The sequence below is a fragment of the Amblyomma mixtum genome, chromosome 9 (genome assembly GCF_055824585.1).
Source record: "Amblyomma mixtum isolate Tamu chromosome 9, ASM5582458v1, whole genome shotgun sequence".
NCBI lineage: Eukaryota > Metazoa > Arthropoda > Arachnida > Ixodida > Ixodidae > Amblyomma > Amblyomma mixtum.
The window spans coordinates 54,033,619-54,055,897 of NC_143020.1; the positions used below are offsets into that span (position 1 = coordinate 54,033,619).

At 45.8% G+C, this 22,279-nt stretch overlaps 2 protein-coding genes, 2 non-coding genes and 1 pseudogene across 5 annotated transcripts in view; 1 reads left to right on the plus strand and 4 right to left on the minus strand.

The window, feature by feature from the left end:
• Positions 1-526: 526 nt before the first annotated feature.
• On the plus strand, positions 527-2,374 carry LOC149329046 (adenylate kinase isoenzyme 1 pseudogene; annotated as a pseudogene).
• A 131-nt stretch (positions 2,375-2,505) lies between these two features.
• LOC149329047 (uncharacterized) lies at positions 2,506-4,940 on the minus strand. The gene is made up of 3 exons (XM_089559166.1): positions 4,908-4,940; positions 4,726-4,815; positions 2,506-2,607 (listed from the first exon to the last, which is right to left on the minus strand). Exons 1-3 carry the CDS (start codon positions 4,938-4,940, stop codon positions 2,506-2,508), a joined length of 225 nt encoding a protein of 74 aa, XP_089415292.1.
• A 2,927-nt stretch (positions 4,941-7,867) lies between these two features.
• TRNAP-CGG (transfer RNA proline (anticodon CGG)) lies at positions 7,868-7,939 on the minus strand. The gene has a single exon. It is a non-coding gene; the product is annotated as a tRNA-Pro (tRNA).
• Positions 7,940-8,122: 183 nt separating this feature from the next.
• Positions 8,123-8,194, minus strand: TRNAP-AGG (transfer RNA proline (anticodon AGG)). Its single transcript has one exon. It is a non-coding gene; the product is annotated as a tRNA-Pro (tRNA).
• A 12,541-nt stretch (positions 8,195-20,735) lies between these two features.
• The window catches only part of LOC149329050 (aldehyde dehydrogenase, mitochondrial-like), a 38,909-nt gene continuing 37,365 nt past the window's right edge, over positions 20,736-22,279 (minus strand). For both annotated transcript variants that reach the window (XM_089562056.1, XM_089562057.1), the window contains exons 11-13: positions 21,798-21,872; positions 20,974-21,013; positions 20,736-20,894 (exon numbers count right to left, since the gene is read on the minus strand). In XM_089562056.1, the coding sequence (XP_089418182.1) occupies positions 20,862-20,894; positions 20,974-21,013; positions 21,798-21,872 (148 nt within the window). In that variant the 3' untranslated portion in view covers positions 20,736-20,861. The remainder of the gene's footprint in view (positions 20,895-20,973; positions 21,014-21,797; positions 21,873-22,279) is intronic.

The window sequence follows — 22,279 nt, forward strand, 5'->3', positions numbered from 1 at the left end:
TTAAGCTTGCATTGCTGGGTTGTTTTGGTTAAAATGCATATATTGTAAAGACAGACACCGAGACACGCTGAGCTGAGCGTCCGCTCGATTGCCTAGCCTTTCTTTAATCCCACTTCCTCGTCTTCCTCCGCCTGCTTCTTTCATCACGACTTCGTCTTTGCTGTCTCGGCATCACACTCGGCCACGACTGCGGACACCCTGTTGATTGTAGGCGGCGTCGCACACAGACCTCGTTGTCGTACACGCGGCCACTCGTCTCGCCCCGCTTCAGCAGCCACTCCTTCATGGTCTCGTCCTTCACTTCGACGTAGAGCAGGTTAGTGCACTTGCACACCTCAGCCTCGAAGCGGTCACCCTGCTCGGTGTTCCTGGGGTAACCGTCAATCAGGAACCTTTGGCTGTCGCCACGCTCTTCCTCATTGTTCCTTTCAGCAGCTGCAAGACCGTGACCAGTGGGACGAGCTCACCCTTCGTCATGATCTCGTTCATCTCCTGCTCCCCTGCTCCTTCCCCTACTTCAACGCCAATGGACGGGCCTCCAAAACTCAACGTCCCCGTCGTGTTTGTCTTCGGCGGCCCAGGCTCCGGCAAAGGTACCCAATGCGAGAAGATAGCGGCCAACTACGGATTCACGCACATCTCTTCCGGTGACCTGCTGCGGGCGGAGGCGCAGTCCGGCAGCGACCTGGGCAAGGAGATGAACGAGATCATGACGAAGGGTGAGCTCGTCCCACTGGTCACGGTCTTGCAGCTGCTGAAAGGAGCAATGAGGAAGAGCGTGGCGACAGCCAAATGTTCCTGATTGACGGTTACCCCAGGAACACCGAGCAGGGTGACCGCTTCGAGGCTGAGGTGTGCAAGTGCACCAACCTGCTCTACGTCGAAGTGAAGGACGAGACCATGAAGGAACGGCTGCTGAAGCGGGGCGAGACGAGTGGCCGCGTGTACGACAACGAGGTCTGTGTGCGACGCCGCCTACAATCAACAGGGCGTCCGCAGTCGTGGCCGAGTGTGATGCCGAGACAGCAAAGACGAAGTCGTGATGAAAGAAGCAGGCGGAGGAAGACGAGGAAGTGGGATTAAAGAAAGGCTAGGCAATCGAGCGGACGCTCAGCTCAGCGCGTCTCGGTGTCTGTCTTTACAATATGTATATCAAGGTCAGTTTTTGTTGGTTAGCGCCCTCTAGGTTTGTCTATTTTGTTTGGGATATGCTGGTTAATTCCATCCGTACAAACTGTAAGCGGTAAGTTAGTTCAATGATGTGTCCTACGCTCTTCGTGCGCATTTCACTGTTTCAGCAGCAATAATGTTTTCATTTTGGGGCCGTCAGGGTAATTCACTTTGAAGAAAAGAATCTGGGCAGTGGGTTAATTTTCTCTGTTGCCACTCAGCGCTCCGTCTTGGTCGGCGTGCCGATGAGTCTTGGTCGGCGTGCCGATGAGGAATCTGCGTCGGAGAACATTTTTATCATGGGAGACAGTCACGTACATCTGAGTGAACCAGCGCCTGCGTTCTTCTTCTGCACTTTGCGGGAAACAGCGTGGCTGCAGAGTTTTTATATTGAGTCGCGAGAACTATCGACCAATCAAAGTGACTTTATCTCAATCAATTGTCGATCATCACTCAGTCATCGATATCAGTATCGATGAGAGCAAAAGCCTACTTTTTTCCGTGTGTTGAGATGAAACAAGCGTCTTGTGTTTATTTCTATCTTCTGACACGTATTAAACGCCCGCGGAGGTAATCGCTTACAAGTTGGGCTCACGCTCGAGCCGAAACGAAGACTCCGCCCAGTGCTGTTGCGCCAATCGCGTCGAGACGAAAAAATGCCATGGTTGTCGGGGTGGCATCAGTCAGGCGTTTCGTCTTGGACTGTCATTCGTCGACGCCGTTTTGCGTGGGATGCATTCATGGATGTGAGATTATGAGCATGTCTTGAGCACGAAATACTTTTAGCGTCCACTCGTGACTAACTTATGCTAACATCGTCGAAACCTGAAGAAGGATATGATGGTGAAACCGAAGGAGAACATGACGTAGAAACTGGAGAGGAACATGATCCAGAAATTCTCCAAAACATTCCGCACTTCTTTTTCTGAACAGGAGGCAGTAGAAAAAAAGCAGTCATAGTCCGACCGGTACCGTAACAGTATAGTTTCGTAATCCTATGAATTAATACTGATATATGCGGAATGACGAAATTGCTCATATATACGAGTTAACCAATTAACGCTACCTCGTCATACCTTAAGGCGGAGATAAGTGTCTCCTCCAATTTTTTACTCATATTTCAATAGACACCTGGGACATGAACATCCGGGATACGGCGCCTCCTGCAGCCCACTCGTGCTACGTTGCTAGAAGTACAGTCTGAGAAAACGGTTCACGCACAGCTATGTGCGTTGAGCCTGCCTCTGAAAAAGACTCAATGCCGCTAAGTTCCTAGGGGCAGCTTTATTGACAAAGCTATGACTTTCGTGTAATAAACAGCTTGGAAAGTTGTGTTTACGCTCTTGTTCGGACCAGGACTCCGACATCCACGTGCTCGGCGAGGGCGTCGCTCGTCTGGACCAGTATGACGGCGTACGTGATAACGGAGCCAGCCACCTGCAAGCACAGAATACGCTTAGCCTTTCAGTGTACCATTGTGGTGGTGCCAACTTTCGTATTCTCAGCACAAGTGAAATGTTGACTATATTTTACTGTTGCATTGACCTATATGCACCTATTTATAGAAGCAATTGGGGCTTTGCATCCACTGAAATGCAGCCTTATGAAAACGGAGAAAAGAAATAGAAGCTCATGCCACAATGAACATGACGAAAAAGAGAAGAGAAAGCTGCTATTCAGGTATCTTTGCGAGATCTCATTCCCGTATTAGCGAAATAAAACTGCAGCCAACAAAAATTAACTAAATGAAGTGACGTATACAATTACAGTGAGATTTAATTTGCGAGCACTTGGGTAAGAACAAAAGCCTTTTACAAAAGCATTAAACAAGAATAAACTGGGGAAATGCGGAGTGATATGAATACAAAGTTTCATAAAAAAATGGGCCAACAATTTTGTTAAAGTCAATACATAGACATCAAATTTAAAAAAGAGTTCTGAGAAGAAAAGGTCTTTGAGCTAAAAAAAATAGTCTTAGAGCATCGTATCTTTGTTTACAAACGAATTTAATCGATTCATAATTGCGCTTGATAACATTGTTCGACCATAATGTCTTCGTTTTGAGGGTACCTTCTTTCACGTTTTACCGTCCACAAGGTACCGCCCATGTTCTCTTTTATGACCTATCAGTGCAGTTATTTATGCTCCTATCGCTTATTTTCTGGAAACCTGCTATCAGTTCCTGTGTAATTTAGCGACATCGTTTTCAGAGACCATACAAAACCTAGCGCTCGGAAGTATTGTGTTACTGTCAAAATGCCGCTGCGCGAAATTTCTTTCTTAGTACGCAGTTGCGGTTGCTTGTTGTAAGCTTTGCTGCTTTTTCATTTAAGTTTGTTAAAAAGAATTACTAAAAACGTGCAGAACACCTAACTGGCATTCGCTGCGTCAATGCGATAGCATAAGAACCTTGTTGTGAGCTGGAATGTACGCCGATATGTGCCATATTGGCCATCTTATTCTATTCTTAATCTACACCCTACCTTACGATGCGTTACAATTTGCTCTCCTTGGTTGAAGAGATAAGTTGTCGCTTAGCCGATTAACCAACTCAAGGTCATTGGTATTAGCTGAGTCGGCCTCCACTTTGCAGGGTCACCACGTGCCGTGTCGATACTTTGCAAGCCACACTAAAGTATCGAGTTCTTCCGCCTGCGTTAGAACCTCTTCCTTCCGTGGTAGCCACCATCTGGGCTCTTCTCGTTCTAACCACCTTCCTGTCCCTCCCTCTTATATCGTCGAAGAAAAGAGGGAGATTTTCTTCGCTCCGCTTTGCCACCTACCAACCATTGTAGGTAAAAGGTGGCGTATCTGGCTCTTCCGTGTAGCAATAGTGTGACACCGCTGGTGGTTTCGGCGAAAAAGGGATCTTATGCCATCACGTAATACTGGGCAAAACATTCAAATGCGACCATGTTAAGTCATCTGTAGTTCTCATCTGTTATTTATATACTCTCTGTTATGTCATACACCATCAGGCCTCTGGCGATCATGAAGCAACCTATCAAGAACAAGTATTTTACTGAGAGGCCGCCAGTCGACATGCCCATGCACCTTTTTTGTGCGTGCTAAATACCTCACTGCTTTCTTCTTTCTTTTTTGCGCCTTTTTGCCAATTTGATAAATAGTATCATTAGAGCAGTTATCATCTACCATGTCACATCTACTGCAGGATAGGGACTCCAGCAGTGATATCTGCTCTATCCTGCGAGCTGCAGCCACCCTGTACCAGCACGTTTACTCCTAATATCTCGCCACCAGACTTGCAGCCTTGATGTCTTTATTTCTTTCATTTCACTGGGTGTGGAAGCCATTGCTGATTTCTTCGTTCGTTTTTCCGTATTACGGCCCTCCCCCGGAACACGTGACACCACCAGAAAGAACACGAAAAAAAAAACAGACTCACGAAACAACAAGAAACAAAACGAGTGCATAAAGGCTTCTTAAAACACTCGCTGTGCATTAACCCCAGGGAAACACGACACGCATGCGTTTATGCACTTGGTTAGTCTGGGTGCAGCAAGGATTAAACAGCCTTTTTTGTAACACACTTACAGACACAAGAAGAGCCTTGTTGAGTCGGTAGAATCCCGCACCTGTCAGGAACATGGTTTCTGGAGCAATGGTGTCGTGCAGGTAATGCATCTGTCGAATGGTAAGGACCGAAGAAAAAAAACACGAATAAGTGAACCAACCGTGATGAAAATTGCAAGGAATGGAAGTTTCATCTCTCTTACATGCTGTCGGTAAGACTCAGTGGTTCCCGCCATGCCTGCACGTAAAGCGGCATCTTGCAGCTTTTGGGCCTGAAAAAAATTAGTAGAGAGCGCTTAATTATTTGCAAAAAAATTTTACACCCCGCCAGGCCTTAATACCCAAAGTTAGCATGACTCGCGGCGAGATGTAGCTACTTGTCACGTGAAATGAGTGACGGAACATGGCCTGAATTTTTAATTCTGTAAGGGAATATACAGTACACAATTAAAGTGCCTGAAAGTGACAGGAGGGCTAGATAGTTATCGTGCTGAAATTTCAATCCAAAGCCAGTTTGCGCTATCGTTTTAAAGCTTTAAACGAAGTCCAAGGGCACCGACCGCACTGTATTAGCAATGCGGCGGTTGTGGTGTTTGTCTCAAAAGATGGCCTAATGTGCTTAAACTCTATGCAGACTCTATATCGAATAAATTTAAAATTTTTACAAGTCGTCTTTAAGTGATTCAAGATGGCTTTCATAGTCCTCTTTTTACTGTTGACGTGACATCCCTTTTCAGAGCGCAAGTTTGGAGAGAAAGTCGGACTGCGACAATTTAGTGCTGGTGGTACGAGGAGCCTTGCGAGCTAGCCGAAAATAATTTAACGATTGCAGCTTAACTTAACACTTCTAACGCGCTGCTCAAGAAGGTAAAATTCGTGATGGTGCATGTTGTTTTCCTAAAAGAAAGCATGGGTCTGTCACAAGGACAATTTTGTGGCTACAAGGTGGAATGAAGCGCATTATGTTAAATGTGGTACCGAAAGACATTTTCTGTTGAAAAAACGAAACACAGGCGTTGAGCATCCCGCCGCAGCATCATTAACTTTGAAGCACATGCGCTTAAGCGGGCAGAAACATCTACTTACCTGTTCCCCCAAAGCATCACTTAAGATGGCGAGGTCCGTAAAGCTGAGCGAAGTATAGGCAGAATAAGCTACTGCAAGCCAAACTTCCGGATGTTCAAAGTCACCTTCAGAAATGGAATACACAGTTATGCAGAGTGACAGTATCAAGCTTGCTGGCCAGAAGGCCAATGCCGGATACCACATTTCGTTGAGTGACTTTTTGAGGCTCTTGATTTTGGACACAGCGAGCCTGACCTCTTCCACTTGGCGGCGGGACGGCGTTGCGGAGCGCGGTCGGCTGCCGTTTCCATAGACGCCAAATGTAGCAGCTTGGGCTCGCATGTATTCGACCAGAACGTGCAGACAGCAACTGAGGACGATATACATGAGGAAATCATAAAACAACAAAACGAAAGAAGTGACAAAAGCTGCGGCCAAGATACCAAGCTGCCACCCATCCTGATAACCCTGAACTGCGCTTGTAACGTGGAGTCTCATGGCGAAACCGAAGGTGAGGACTAGTAGAGCCAAACTAACAAATTTCCGCAGCCCGGCGCACCGTCTAAGCTGTCGGCTCTCGGAGTCTTTTACGGGCACAAAAGACGTCGACATCTCGCACTCCTGCGAGTCTCGTAAGAACTGCAGCAACCTGGATGAACTTAGCATCATGCAGGTGAAGTTTAGGACGATCCGGACGGTTATGATGCTCTGCACGATGAAGAAGAGAGACTTTGTGAAGGAGCGAGCAATGTCAGAAAAGAGGAAGATGTCGCCGATGAGAAGCGCCGCCACTGCTGTGGTCATCAGTATCCAAGCTGCGCAGCAGAAGGAGTAGAGGCTAATTTTGCGGACTCGAGCTTTCTTGAGTGTCCTGTCCCGAAAGCCGTCAATGAAAAGACATCCGAACAGTCGGCAAACGATGGCATATTTCCGGAAGCGCTTCATCAAGTAAGACCCATCTTGCCTGTAGTCTGCTCCATGTCCAGGTCGGATGAAGATTGGCTTAATTTCGTTGCCTGAAAAAGAAGCACTTATTGGTCAACCAGAGAAGGGTAATTGGCATAGTTTTATTTGATGACTACTTATCATTTTGTTCTCAATCTGCACAAGGACTTTCCTGCACAAAGTCTTGCTTAATACAGAGAAAGATTGTCTTTCCCTCACATAGTAACAGAGTACATCGTTCAAGCTCTCCTAGTTGGTTACTTGTATCGAAACTCAAGTGTCGTCATCGTCACACGTTTTGGAGATGGCACCACATATTGTTGCTTCTGTGGTGAGCACACCTTAAAGCAAACAATATTTATCTGTTAATAAATTTGGCTGCCATAACTGCAGTCGGAAGAAGTGACTTCTGCTCGATCTGGAAGCTTACCGTCTCCGTTGTTCGAATTAAAGTTGTCTTACCAATTTCACCGTTCTAGGCTACTCGCAACTTTTACAGGCTCTATAGGAGGTATTACTCGAGATCTGTTATGACTCCCCGAGGGATAGTTAGGCAGGCACTCTAACTTTGTGTTAAAATATGCAGTGCTTGTTGCGTCCAAATTCTCATTGAATTATTCCAGCGTATTCTCCAACCTACCTGACGCCTCAGAGGACTCGACACGTTCCCCTTTTTCTCTAGATGTGTTCCTCTCTCCCCGTATGTGCCATCGCCAGCGAACACGCGTACTACTTCCTCCCTGCCCGCCCCGTCCCCTGCAGTCTCGTCAATGTAACAAATATAGAAGAGCACAGGCACAGTCAAAATTACTGTTCACCAGTGGTGCTCCAAAAGAAAACACTGGGGCTGAAATGCGCACTATGAAGGAACGCCATAAATATTTCCTCAGTGCCTTTTATGCTAACCGCTGGTAGGTGCCGCAGAGGGAACTTAACTTTTACTATAAAGTGCCGTACACAATCTAAATGAGTGCATTCTGGCAAGTATTACTTGCAAGCTTCGCATAAGTCTTGTCGAGCACGACACTAATACTTTTCTGCTTAATGAGGTACGTTCAAAGAGGTCGCCAGTAGAAAGTGTTGCTCTCAAAGCTGGCTCACAATTCCTGTCATTCAGAATCGCTGCTCAGGGGTGGTGGTCCAAAAAAATTATGGGCTCGTCCGGGATTTGAACCCGGGACCTCTCGCAGCCGAAGCGAGAATCATACCCCTAGACCAACGAGCCAATCTGGCAAGTATGCTATTTCACCACGTTTTGAACCGAGTGCCCTCAGTGCATAGAATGAAGTTCATACTAGCATTTTCACGAGAAACCGCAAGATATGTATAATAATCAGGTGTACCTTGTAGCAAAAGTAAAATATGAAACCTCTTCCTAATTCCCAACAGAACTGGAGAAAAAGATTCAGGGCTCGTCCGGGATTTGAACCCGGGACCTCTCGCACCCTAAGCGAGAATCATACCCCTAGACCAACGAGCCGACATGTCAGAGAATGGTTTTTTTGAATCGCTTTTCGGCATTCTTGAACTTTGGTATATCGAAATCGCGATGACTGAAATGCAAGCCGCTACAGCTGATCAACTCGTCTCTGCATCGAACGAAGCATTCAGCTCCACAGGCATTGATTTATTTTTCAACCTTTATAAGTTATAAGAAATTCTTCCTTCTGTTGCGTCTGTCATCGCTTCTGTCCACAGTTTCTTGGTCACTTAGGCGCTACAACGAGGGAGTGTCCGCCATTTTTTAGGCGGCGTTGGATGCGTTCTGTATTGCCACTGGTTGACAACATGCCATTTCTGTTTGCGGTGAAGGCGTTGTACTGCGCGCTTGCTTAATGTGGACCACTGTAAAAACTCAGGGGGCACTTTGGCTCTCCAAAGTGCTGCAAGGCGAAAGCCGTTCCTGGCGCACTGTTTGGCATTGATTTATTTCTTTTTTTCTTTTTTGATATTTATGTTTTTGTTTCGTTTTTATTTTATTTATCTTAATATTTAACTTTTTGTTTTTATTTTTATTGTTTTAATTTTTATTTCTTTTTGTTTTCCCCATTTCACGAAATGTTTTTATTTATTTTAAGTTTTTATTTCTTTACCTTTTCCAATTTTTATCTTTTTATTTTTCTTTTTTTATTTCAGTGGGTGTCCTCATTACTCCGAATCCATGCACTCTGACGTCATAACCATTTCGACCAACCGAAAAGCGTGACACCTCTGCTGAGAACCTTCTGTCGACAACGATGAGGCATTAAAGGCTTTCGTCTTAGTAAATTATTTCGGCTAAAAGCGCACTGCAAACCATAATTTTCGTGGTCACAGGCTTTTGATTTAATCAGTTGTTGAGCCACCCTTAATTCAATTGATTAACCAATCTGAGCTGAATTAAGAATCTAGAGGAAATTAAGAGTAAATAGAAGGTGGGTTATCGCACCTTTGACTGCACTGTCGGAGCACTGCGGCAGACAGAAAATGTTATCGCTTTTACGTTTTTACCCATATTGTTTGATTTACTCGCAGACACGTATAGTATACCGAGTGTTTCTGCTAACACTTTAAAAAATTCAATGGTAGGCGTTTGGGGGTAAAAATTGTGTTTTTTTTGCCACAGTTTTACCAGTGTTGGCGGACACTACAAAACCGGTCAATCGTCTTACGTAGTAAGCTGGTTAACTAATTTTTAACAGTGAACTTCTTAACTAGAAGATTTAAGCGAATAGTTACAGTTAGAGATCTGTAGCCGGTCGTTAGTAGCAGCCATATCAGTTTTTAGAATGTGGAAAACGCGGTTCCCCTTGGGGCTGTGGCTCGACAAAATTTGGCTGTTTCGACTAGTTACATGCACTGGAGGCGTTGCTTTGAATGCATATTTTCGAAAGCGCATGTATTTTCGCAGGATGCAGCCGAATTTGCGTTGCATTAAGTAGAATTAGCATTACGTGCTCAATCCCCACGCATCTAACAAGAATTATACTTTATACCGTCATAGTGAAGAGTTTTGAGCACTCTGAAAACAATGAACTGTGGTCTTTCTATGCCTTCGTGCGTCACCGCTACCTTAGTAAATTGAGAGGTGAGTAAGCTTCTGACCTCACTGTGTGATTTTAAAACTGCTTTCTTTTTGTAGGTGTAGAGCGAGAGTGGAGGTAAGGAGAAGCAAACATTCGTTAAAAATGTAGAGGATGCCTACTATCTTACCCGGTATAAAAAAAATTCTTTATCGCCTGACCTTCTGTGTATGTAAAAGAAGTGAAAAGAGTTCACGAAGAAACAAGCGCAGTGTATATTTCGGTCCGGAATATCAATTTTTGAGCTTACACAAACGTTGCGTAAAATTAGCAACACATGGCAATCAGATCTCATATTCAGCGCCAATAACAGCCAAGAAATTTGAGTAAGAAAATACTACGCCTGCCTTGAGTTGATAGCATTTAGTACATTTCAGAAAGGGACGTTATTAGAACATGTTGGTCGAATCTCGAGGACATACGCATTTGCGCACTTGTAAGTCCCGCCCTGCCATGTTGTACTCAGGACTTGCTGGGGACATTCATTTGGACGTGAAGATCTTTCCGCATTTTTGTTAGCTGCTTTTGGAGTGCAAATATACAGCAGGAACAAGCCACCTTTAATATCGGTCATTTAAAATCCTCACTTGCATAATTACCATTTGACTTCAACCTATTTAATCATAAATTCGCCTCCAAAACTTTCCAAATGATTACCGTATTTGCAATGCTTTCTGGCTACCATGCACCAGAGTTGCAAGACAAACCAACAAACAAATTCGTGCCACTTACGATGGAAGTATTTCATGACTTCTTATTCTCATGGAGTATCACACAAGCATCGCCAATTGCGTGGGACGCTTCAATGATTCCTCAGCCTGTCGGCGCAACTGGACCCGTCTTTTGTTAAAATCCACAGTGAAACTTCCCGCACTTCTTCCTGAGCGCTGTATTCGCCCAACTCACGGGCTCGCCGGCTCGCTCTGAACTGAATGAGGTGAGCGACGGACTGTTCCTCTCAGAGTGTTAAATTGTCACGACAGCCTTGTCTTGTTTCAAGGCTGTGTGAAGACGGCCGACCATGCCATCATGTTTTGTGCTGGGGTGGATATTAATCGCATACCAATTGCTTCAGGCGAGAAAAAAATGTTCGCTCCCTTGTACAATAGGGCTGAGAAACTCACGCGAAATTATTATTTGTGCATATGTGATGTTTATTCAACGTCCTTTGTAAGGTCCAGGATGGCAAGCGACCGCCAATGACATCACGATTACAGATCTTGTCCTCATTTCGGGGCTGTAGTGAGCCGTGAAACTATGCCAGTGACCAAAAGATTGCATGTGTTGTGGTACAAAAGCAGGCATTTTTTCATACCCGAAAAAACGGAGCCTACTGATCTGTATATGCATCGGGCTTGTGGGAGAGCGGCTTTATGACCGATGCCGGCGTCCTCGGGTACGAAAGCAAGCCTTCCGCGCGTGAGAAGCGTTGCAGATGGGAGGTCACGCACGTTGTTTCAGGCCAGCTAGAGTAGCTCGCAGATCGAAGTGTGCCCCAAAAACATCGAGCTAGAGTTTGGAGATGTGGGAACCAGAGCGGAAATGAAGGCGGACGTTAATGGCCTGTATCATCGGGGAACAGTAGTCGCCTATGGTCCACAAAGCGAAAATGCCTGGGCGAACAAATAGATCGAGTCACTTCGGGGAAATGGCTCATGCAGAATTATTGAGTTCAGAACGCCAACTTAGCGATTGAGGGACCGTCTAAACGAGGGGCGAACGAACTTCTCTGTTTATATCGCAGTGCTAAGAGGAATTCGGCACAGCGATGTAGTTGGTGAGGGTGATAAATATTAATGGCTAAAAGGCAGTTCTGGCCGAATAGTGCCAAGGAATATGCTGTTTTGGTTTGCTGAAGGTGGGGTCACTGACCCATTTCTCAAACATTTCACCTCAGATAAGCCAGGTTAATCTTGTACCCACTGTATCACCGGTGGGTACCCGGCGACAAGGTGGATCGAACTACGGACCTCCCGCACGCGTGGCGGATGCTCGAACCACTAAGCCACCACATCGGTAGAGTGGTGTAGCTCATTAGTTCTGCTGCATGTCACGCATGGTCTCGAGGTTTCAAACTACATATTCCTAGGCACTGCGTGTTGAAGTTATTTGAAGCGAGATCAGTGTGTCTTAGAATGAGAAGCTAAAGGAACCCCAGGTAGTCAAAGTTAATCCGGAACCCTTCACTATGGCGTCTGTCATAGTTCACGTATAACTTGGGTACATTTAACCTTACATAAAATACCTTGCCTTTATTTTAATTAACGACTGTTTGATAGAAGTGTAAGTTTTTTTCTTTCATAAAAATTAACTACGCATATGAATTTCAATGGTACCCGAAAGAGCAGAACAAGCGTGTGCCCCTCAGGTGCGGAGCTGTATACTTTTTGTTGACATTCTTATTGCTGTGTGAGTTTGCTTTTGTTTACTATATTTTCGACGTTTTCGATATGATTGACTTTTGTCCATGTGATGCAAGATGGCATCTTCGGCAAGCATTCTTTTTGGCTCTCGCCGTACCTCACTGCAGAGAAGTATTGGAACGTTTAAAACGGTTGTTACGAAGGAAAGTTCACGGGACTGTGTTATATTGGTCTTTCTAAAAGAAAAGGAGCTAGTAACTTGTGACTGTAGTGACGCGGACTCTTCGCACTTAGATTACAAAAATTGTCAGTGGTTTATCTCTGGCTAAACCAGAGGATTGCGAGAGAGGACGCTACGTGCGCGCGGCTATGTACATGCAGTTTACTTCTTGTGTAAGTGATTGTGCGCAGTGGCCGCTCGCGCGCACTTATTTTCGGACAATGCTTGGACATTAGCGCGCGAGCGGCGCGAAATTGATTACTTTTGTATTTTGTAAATAGTGTACAATGCTCTCCCCTGTCCTTTCGTGCTGTCGCTCCCCTCTATACTTCTCACTATCCTCTCCCTTTCCCTTTCGTTTCCGCCGGCTGCAGCTCGGGTGCTTAAGATATTAGATAGCAATTGCCGCGGCCGGTAACACTCTTTTGCTTCACTTTCTTTTTTTAAATAAACCACTACCACCACCACCGAAAGCAACGAGGTGAGCGAGAGAGGCGATGGAGAGCGCGCGGCAGCGGCCCCGGCACGCTAGCTATGCGCCGCCGCTATTGCGCATGCGCAACTGGCGAGCGCTTCGACGGCACCTCTGAGTCACCCGCGCAGTGACGGCACACCAATCACTGCTCCTCGCGCATGCGCAGTATGGCCTTTCCTCGGCTCCGCGAAATGGCCCGGCGACTCGCGTAGTGTTGCTTTCGCAACCAAAAAAAAAAAAATGGTTCCAGTTTAGCTCAGCTAAGTGTGGTTTAGCGAAATCATCCCGACGACGTGTACGGCTCCGCACGACTCACTCCGTCCATTGCTAGAAATGCCATGCGAATGGCGCGAGAGCGGCGCCGGCTCCCTTTTCCAGCCAACGGCAGGTCACGTGGTTGGTCACGTGGCCACAGCTGCCGAGACAGCGGTCGGCACGGCGACGGCCCACGTTTGCAGTTGCGGCTAGTGACGTAAGTATGTCACGTGTCTGCCACACCTCCACCGCTCCTCCACGTGATGGTCGAATTGACAAGGCCGGCAAAGCTTTCGCTTTAGAAAAGAATACACACTGAGCTACATTCTGAGTACACACTGAGCTTTACTTTAACTGCTTCCAGAAGTAAACATAAAATGTAACTAACATCTGTACAGGTTTGCTTGCAAAGTCTAAAAGAGGCATTGCCTTTAATGCACTTTCTGCCACAGTGAAAACTACGCAACCATGGGTCAGTTTAAGGACGTGAGGCAGCTGTGATTTCACGATAGGGATGTCCTTCATGACGTGAAATAAAATTGCGCAGTGATAAAATGCATTTGGGAGCAGACTGAAAAGACTACTTATAACAAGAGGTTGATACACACTGTTCAGACGGGTATACTGTCACGTATTGTTGACTGCAGGTAGGCTAGTACAGGGACAAGGAGGCTTGAGTCGAACTATAAAGCACTTTATTGGGCTTACCTGCACCCGTTAATAGCAAGTAGATGGGAGCGATAGCAACAAGAGCGTTCGGCGGTTGGCGTTGACCTGTATGTCTTGCGCTGTCGGCCATGCTGAATTTAATGTGACAATGAACTTTCGAGATAAACGATTATAACACCTGCGTTAATCTAGACTATTTTGGAAAGAAGTGTGTGCGGCTACAGTCTTTCCAGAGATATCTGATTCCTTGTCGCGTGACAAGGAAAAGAGGGAGTCCGCGTGCTGGCAGCATTAAGTAAAGAACACGAAGAAGCATTACGAAGCTTCACAGAAATTGAAAAAAATGACGTGTTCACACCTACGCCCCAAAACGAAAAAAATTGCAGTTAGCTAGAAGCCGCAAAGTATTCCGTTTATTAGCAAGGACTGCCATCTAATTTGCATATGCATTAGGCGTAGACATGCACCGCAATTGCTGCTATACAGAACGCACTTGGTGTATAGTTTAAGTGAAGAAATTCTATCTGCGATATTTTATTATTTACTATATTTGCCGCACTCCCCGTCTATAGTCAGAATTCGGTGCAATCTGCGCACTTGATAGAATATCGTGCATTTCATGCTTAAAGGGCGATGTCGAAAAAAAATTCTTTATAATGCCAAAGCCGATAATTTGATGATTTAGCAAAGTACGTATAGCCATGGGCTGTATGATGTCCAACATTTTCGGGCAAAAATTTTGAAAACTGAAAATTGCAAGATACTGTTATGGAAATACTGGCGGTAATGGCCTATTCTTCTGATATGTAGTAAAATCTTTTTTTTTTAAGTGTTTCCATCCATAACGTCGAACAGTGAAGACTGCCTCAACGAAACCAATGAGGAAAGCTTTCGATAGTAGCAAAAACGTTAATAGAAAAAAAAATGCAGGACAGCCATCAGATGATGAGCGGATATATTGACGTTTATAGTGAAATCTTACATTATATGAAAAAACCGCGTGCGTAAATGGTGTCCCGCTCAAGAATTCTTTTGTCCAGAATTGTTGGGTATGGATGCATTACACGGCGTACATGTATTTTATTCGTAGCTGGTAAATGAATGCATTGGAAATTGAGTTGTCACATTAGAATGCTGTATTTCGTGGTGCAAAAGTTCGCAACTCCTAAGCACCCCGGCTCTCATCAGTCATGAAATTTTCACTGGAATGCTCTCGCTACTTAAGGACGATAAGTAAACCACCTTTTCTTCTAGCGGGGCTGCTTCCCCAAAGATGTGGCCTCGATGTCTTCACGCTTGATCCTTGTAAACCAAGGGCTAGCACAAGCTTAATTTGGCCAAGGGTAAAGCTTGACATGGTTGTAGCGTCGTTCGCCGCACCAGTTCCTGCAGAACAGCTGGACTTGCTCAAGGGATGGCTACATTACAGGCGTGTCTTGACGCCCATGTTTGCCATCATTTTTTCATCCTTATAGTCTTACGTCCATGCCTGACCTGACGCCCTTTTTATTGTTTTCATCACTGCAAGCTCTTTTGTCCGGGTCTTTATTTGCACCAATTTAAGCTTCAGTAACCAAGAAGAAGCATGCCGGGCCGAGTTCTCAAGAAATTGTGTTCAGCCATTCGTGCACATGATCTGCCACACACCTTCCTGGTAATTGTGTACGCTGTAAACTAAATGGAGTGAAAAGAAAGGAAGCTGTTCTCTAGCCTACTACCTTTTAAAGGGAGCGCGGTAGAGGCCAGGTTACTCCATTTTCACTCCCATATAGGTGTATTCGCGTTTAGAGTGTGTGGAGCAACACGTCCGTGTACATGGTCTCGGGCATTGCTGGTCGGTCCAGATTGGAGAAACGCTCTGGCAAACGTGAGCTGGAAATCGGCATATAGACCGGATGGAGCGGCATATAGACCTTCTCCTGCAAGTGTTAGTTTAGCCTGCCGAGGCCGAAGATTTGGAATGGTCTTGACACATAACCATCGATACTCTAGTTTACATCGAAAGCCTTTGCTATTTGCTGAATAAGAAAGATCTGGGACATTGCCGTTCAAGTAAAACAATGAAAAAACAAACAAACAAACAAACAAACAAACAAACAAACAAACAAACCTGCGTGGGAGGATCAGTACGACTATGGTGTGCCCCAATCAAGCGAAACACACCTCACCGTAGACATCTGGTATGTTCTACGAGGAACGCAAAGGTGAGCTCTGCCATATCCGCGTATTTTCATTAGTTAAGGCCGATTCACACGACGGACCGTTCGTCCGCGGCCCGCGCACTACGTGTGCATACGTCAGCACTTTGAGAGGCGCGCTGGATGCATGGATGGATGGCGGCCGACCGCCCTCCCCTCAATGTGCTGACGCATGCACACGTAGTGCGCGGGCCGCGGGCGAACGGTCCGTCGTGTGAATCGGCCTTTATGAAATGGTCCGCGGACTAAAATTAACTGCAGAAATGCGGGCTGTTTGTCGAAGGAATGGATGTGAATGGGCTTCCTCCTGAAGCCCATTCAGGAGGAATGGGCTTATGGGCGGCTTGTGTCGCCTATAAATGTTCAGGAGGAAGGTTTTACATTCTCCGAAGTATGTAAAAAGAAAACCGAGCTCACGGAAAAGCGAAAACACTTTATACTTCTGGCTGAATTATTAAAGTTTTCAACTAACTCTAACATCATCTAAAGCTAAGCAAGTTGCGACAATGGTGTTTAATATATACCGCCAGGAAACGCGAAGAAATTTGAATAACGCATTATGAGACTCGTTTTCAGTTCATAATTGTTTGGATAAGTCTATGAAAGGTGCTATTTAGGTCCGGTCTTTCAAAGCTTGAGCACGCGCTCAATTTGCACATGTTGAAATGCTGCCCGGAATGCTGCACCGAAGGTTCAGCTATCACCCATGATGGCTTCATAGGAAGATGTGGAAGTGTAAAAAATGGCATTGGCTGAGCTCGGCTATGCCAGGATATACGTAGCTAAAGCGAGCGGAGGCGAGCGCAACGACGAGGCGCGCGGTGTGACGTCATACCAGAGGGCGGCGGTGGCATGGAGGAAAAAAACTAGGAGATAGTGCGCTCAGCCTCTGCAAGCCATCCTCCTCTGACGCCGCTGCCGAGGGCCCTTTTGCGCACTGACTCTTGGGAAACAGGCCCTCCACAGTTACCAGACTGCCAACCAGCGGTCCTTTTTAGTGAACGTCCGTGCTCCGATGTAGCTCAGAAGCACAGCGCCTGTGTTGCAGCTTTGGCGGAATGCGTTCGATGTTGTCTGAAGGCTCCGCGTCTCAACACTTCTGTTGATTACACTCGAGTTTTTGGATGCACTGTAGAAAACTGCAGGTAAACTTTTCGTCAAAGGGTGCGGCCGCGGCGACCTCGTCACTGTTCAACTGTGGTTCATAAAGAGAATGGAGAGAATTCCTTTCGTCGTTACACACACATACGGACCGTTTATTTCAGCGCATGCTATAAGCGGAGAACTCGGGAGTAGGCGAAGAAAACGAGCCCCTAAATAAGGGCGCAGTGGCTTCCAGAGCGCTTGCGGCGGACGGTCGTGTCGCGCTGCGCAATGTTCTATTTCTCGGGCAGGCGGACTTCGGTCCGCCCATAGGCCCGCAGTTCTCCGCTATTCTCGAGGCACAACTCGCGCCGAATACGCTCGCGCACATACGCGGTTCCGACGTGAAATGCAGCAGTGAAGTATTTCTCTCTCTCGCTGTTGAGAGAGTGTGCCGGTGGCTTTACGTCTGCCCCTGCGCGGAGTCTCCCGGCCACTGCGCACAATAACTTAAAGAAGTAAACTGTATTTACATAGCCGCGCGCACGTAACGTCCTGTCTCGACTAATCGCGCGCGCGGCACACTACACTGGCGGCCAGGGTGGGGCGCCTGGCCGCGTATACCGTCCGAGGTAGCACCCACGGAGCGTTCGTGTCACGCGTGCACTACCTGGCGAAGAGCAAGCGGGAAGTCAAGCCCGCCTGCTCGATGAACGCACAGAGGCTCACCATTGTTCTGTCACGGGTGCGCGCACTGGCGCGCGGCCACAGGAGCGCTTCGAGACTGTCCGGTATGATTCCCAGCGCCCTGTAGGCCACAAGCATCTCGCGACGCGGCACTGCAGAAGCGGCACAGCGAAGGAGCATGTGGTCACTGCGCCGCAGTCACCGCACGCGTCGCTCGGGGATGGTGGCCGCTGCGGCGAGGGAGCAGTTTGCACTCACCACGGAGCCGTCAGTGACAGTCATGGGCAGTATCGAAGATACATGGATCTTCGATACTATCTTTCGATACATTTTGTGTATCGGTATTAGGTACCGCGTGCTGAAAACTAGAGTATCGGAGTATCGGTATCGCAAATACATTTTTAGTGTATCGTGTATTTTACGATACTCGATACCAAAAAAATAAAAGCTGTAAAAGCCCTCGCTCAGGCGGTAGTACAAGACGGGCGGCAGCTCCTTCGCTGCTTTTTAGCCAACTCCCAAGCTAACACTTCTGAATCGGCGTTTCTGCGCCGTCCGACTGTCCGCCGTTCCATTTCAGTGCGACTGCTCGCACGTGTTCCTAGTTTGCGGTATACGCCAGTATCCCTCGCCGCGTTACGCGCGGATAAACAGCAGCTATGGCTGACGAACTTCGGTGTGCCATCTTGGATGGAAAATATTTCACTGTCGAGTCATCTGATGAGGACAAAGTCAAGGCCATGTGCTCATTTTGTAAAACAACAATCAGCGGTGCCTACTCCTCGACTACGAATATCAAGCTTCACCTTAAGGTACGTTAACTTTCATAGTTTTACTGTTTTTAACACCTTAATATTTGAGATTTTAACTGTCACTTACGGGATGAAACTAGGCGCTGGACATTTTGGCTAAACGAAAAAAAAAACGATAAAATTACGTCAAATTACGTTGTTTGAAATTTTGTTTTAGCCTGATGAGGTCGCTATTCTTTTCATGTAGATACAACTTGCTGGCAGTAAAGTAGGAGTTGCACTTGAGTCAAAGCTGACTATCACGCAAAACAAGCCTGGCGCTGGATCAAAGTTCCAAATTAACTAAGCAAGGACGCCCAGGGCATAATACGACGGTGTCTGTTGGATAAGGCGCAGCTGTGAGTTTTGGGGTACTTCTCTAATATCTTATACGCCCCTGCTGACCAGCCAGAGGCTTTTTTTATTTGCCACTCTTATAGCGCGCCCACATGGCGGGGTTCTTTCGGACCGGCGGTTCGAGCAAATGTTATTACTTAAGAACTTCAAGTAAACGCAACGAATACTTTTTGCCTAATAAAAACGTTCAGCCTTTTTACTTGCTGTTGTTTTCATTCTAGCTTTTCAAGAATAGTTTTCAGCTTCAGAAGTTTGTTATCGCAATACCGGCAAACTAACTGTTCGGTTCCCAAGCGCTGATCAAAGGCACAGGCCATAGGGTACTCTACAGTATCGAACCGAAAACAGAAAACGTTTCAGGTCTATTCATATAGCCAAGCGCTCACAGATTAGTTCGTGTGAGGAACTTTGGGTTAAATGATTTTTCGCTAGGCTGCTTACGGAAGCGATCGCTTCAACATATATATGGATTTAGTCCAAATTAAAGTTCTAACAAGGCCAACTGCGCAGACAGCGGAGCTTCAACAGATCCATGCGGTCGGATTAGTTTATAAGTGTTTTAAGGAAAAGTTCTCTATAGAAATACACTAAAGGTTACAGAAACCACGCGTACATTTCCTAAGTTCGCCAATTATATATATTACCGACATTATTAGACAGTGATTTCAGTTATGTAAACTTCGTTAGTCGTAATATAACCTGTTCTAATCAATTTTCTTTAAGCGATAACATATTGAGTAATATTCTAAATTGATCAACACCACAAAATAAATAAATAATAATAAAAAGAAAAAAAAATCCCCTGTGCCCCTTGGTTTCTGTGGCTGTTGGCTTTTGTCATATTTGATATTTTAGTGATGTATCGACGATACAGTATCGAGTATCTGTATCGAAAATCGATTTCGGGTCTGTATCTTGTATCGGTATCAGAGATACAATTTTCAAAGGTATCGAGTATCGTATCGAAGATAATATCTTGAAGTATCTTGCCCAGCCCTGGTCAGTGAACACAAGCAGATGGTCGCGCAGTTGCTCGTAGAGCGAGAGAGCGAAACCGAAATCCGGCTAAGAGCTACCGCTGCCTTGTCACGTGGGAGCCTATTTTCCATGATGCTTTCCATTATATTTTTTATGACTAGGCTTCAAGATTGTGACGTCGTGCTCCCTCCTAGTTTTTTCTTCCTCCATGGGCGGTGGCTCCGTGGCGAGGCTTGCGGTGTGACGTCATGCCAGATGAGGCGTCCGCCAGCTGCGGCGGTTGCTAGGCAACGGCTCAAGGTCAGTCTCTGTGCCTCCTCGGAGCAGCGCCACGCCAAATCACAAGTTCGTGGCCAATGTAGCTTTCGCTACAAAACCTTACCTAGTAAAGGACTCATAACACCTTATAGCTCTTGAAAAACAGCTGTCCGGCTGGTTATCAGGAGGCGCCAATTTGAGTGGCAGTGGTGTCGTCTCAGCAGTCGTAAAACAGTGTAACTGGTGCAAATGTTGGGCAGTGGATCTTGTACACGCGGGGAACATGACTACCGTTCGGCAATCTTGTGCTTTTATTTCGAGACTGCATCATACGTAAAATAGGAATTCAAATACGTAACTTAGAACGGTAGGGCAAGTATTGTGTTCTGTTATACCTACTGAGGAAAAATGAGTGTGCTGTGACTGCAGTGAAGGCTGCGCCTCTCACGTAACCATAAAGACAAATGCACGGCTTAAATATACCTCTGAACCATAAATCGGGTAGAAATCGCAATTAGACCAAGGCACAATATGTGTCTACACACCATATAACGACAAGTTTATATTAAAATGAGGGATCAATTTATCTCTACAAGGAATTTTATTTTTACTTCCTTTACACATAAAACACAAGACATTCAAACGTTGTAGCCTGCGAAGTGCGAATGCGGTGCTGGTTTCTTCGCGGTGTTTGTTTGTATTTCGTGGTGAAACCTAAGCTGCCACGAGCAACTGTCTGGACCTCAGACAGCTAAGAATTCTTGACAGGGATGTTCGTCACGACCTGGAACATTGTTGCACCAGCATTAGTGTATTTGATAGGAAAGCGAAAATAATGATCATATACAAATGTCAATACATACTGTTTTGATCTGAGTGTATTCCAAAATGCCATCTTCGCCACTGCATGGTAACACAGAATAAAAGATCATTAATATGTGAAGAAGGAATTTGTGCACTTTTGCGCTATTAATAAATATGCAGGGTATGCCATGATAGCGGCATCACATTAAATAATAGCATAGCAGCAGGAATAGTTTTCGAGCCCGTTGCTGAGGAAGTCATACACTTCCTCCGAAACTGCAATTTAAAATGGTATGTGCAGCTTAGACAAAGATGGCACCGTCACCATAGCCTCAGCATAGAAGTTCAAATACATTTATGGATAATATCAGTGCAGGAAAAGAGAAAACCATCCAGCCTTGGCTTCAGTGAATTGCTGAGCAACGTGCCCCTTCTATTTCCAAATTATACACCAGTGGCACTTGAATAAACCAGCTAAATTCAAGTTAGCTTTCTGTGCGTCGTATCATGGGACTGGAGAAAAGGAAACCCTATATAGCGTGGTACTACTGGATAACATTCCAGATTAAAATAAAGCAATAATCAGATGTTGAAGCGTTACATGTTGTAATAAGTTACATTTTTCAATATATTTGGATGGCTTATTTGCCACTCGCATAATGCCTTCTGCACATTGATTTTGCAGGCCACTCGCATGCAGCATATTCGTTGCTAAGTAGCAGTAATGCATAAATGGTTAGCGCAATAATGATGACTTTGAACCACATTTCCTGAGTTGTAACTATTAACAAACAGCCTACATAAATTCTGGTGCCTTAACCAGGCCCGACATAATTTATTCAACTGGATGAATTGTGTGAAAGATGAACACAACTGAACTTACAGCTCACGTCCAATTCCAGACATCTTGTAGCCCCCGAATGGAGCCTGTGGACCCATTTGAAAGTAGCCGTTGACCCTGCGTTGTAAAGTAGTGGTAGATGATTTAGCAGACTGTCTTCACTTGCTGGCTTCGTGTAGGGTGTTGGTGAGCAACAGGAACCAAAAGGAGTAAAATAAGGAGAGATACGGTAGTTTAAGCGCGCAAATCTGGCGATTGCTGTGTGTATTGAGTGCGTCCACTGAATTCCTGCGAAGATCATGAACTTTGTTTTACGAACACACACACACACAAAAAAAAACAGAGCTGAACGTATTTGAAAGTTGCTAAACAAAATTAAAGAGGTCGGCGCCATGAAGGCTGGCATTGCATCCGTGTGCTTTAGGAGCTGCATGCCTTCCACGAACACATTTTAGAGACCATAATTTTCATGGTGCATCTCATTATCAGCCTTGCCATGTCCACCGCAGGAGAAGGCCTTCTAA

What these genes read in the sequence shown, in the direction of transcription:
- LOC149329047 (XM_089559166.1), bottom strand. Translation starts at nt 4,940, where the DNA reads ATGGCGGGAACCACTGAGTCTTACCGACAGCAT. An exon ending in CTGAGTCTTACCGACAGCAT is followed by an intron (nt 4,816 to 4,907) that starts GTAAGAGAGATG and finishes ACCATTCGACAG; the next exon opens with ATGCATTACCTGCACGACAC. An exon ending in ACAAGGCTCTTCTTGTGTCT is followed by an intron (nt 2,608 to 4,725) that starts GTAAGTGTGTTA and finishes CTGTGCTTGCAG; the next exon opens with GTGGCTGGCTCCGTTATCAC.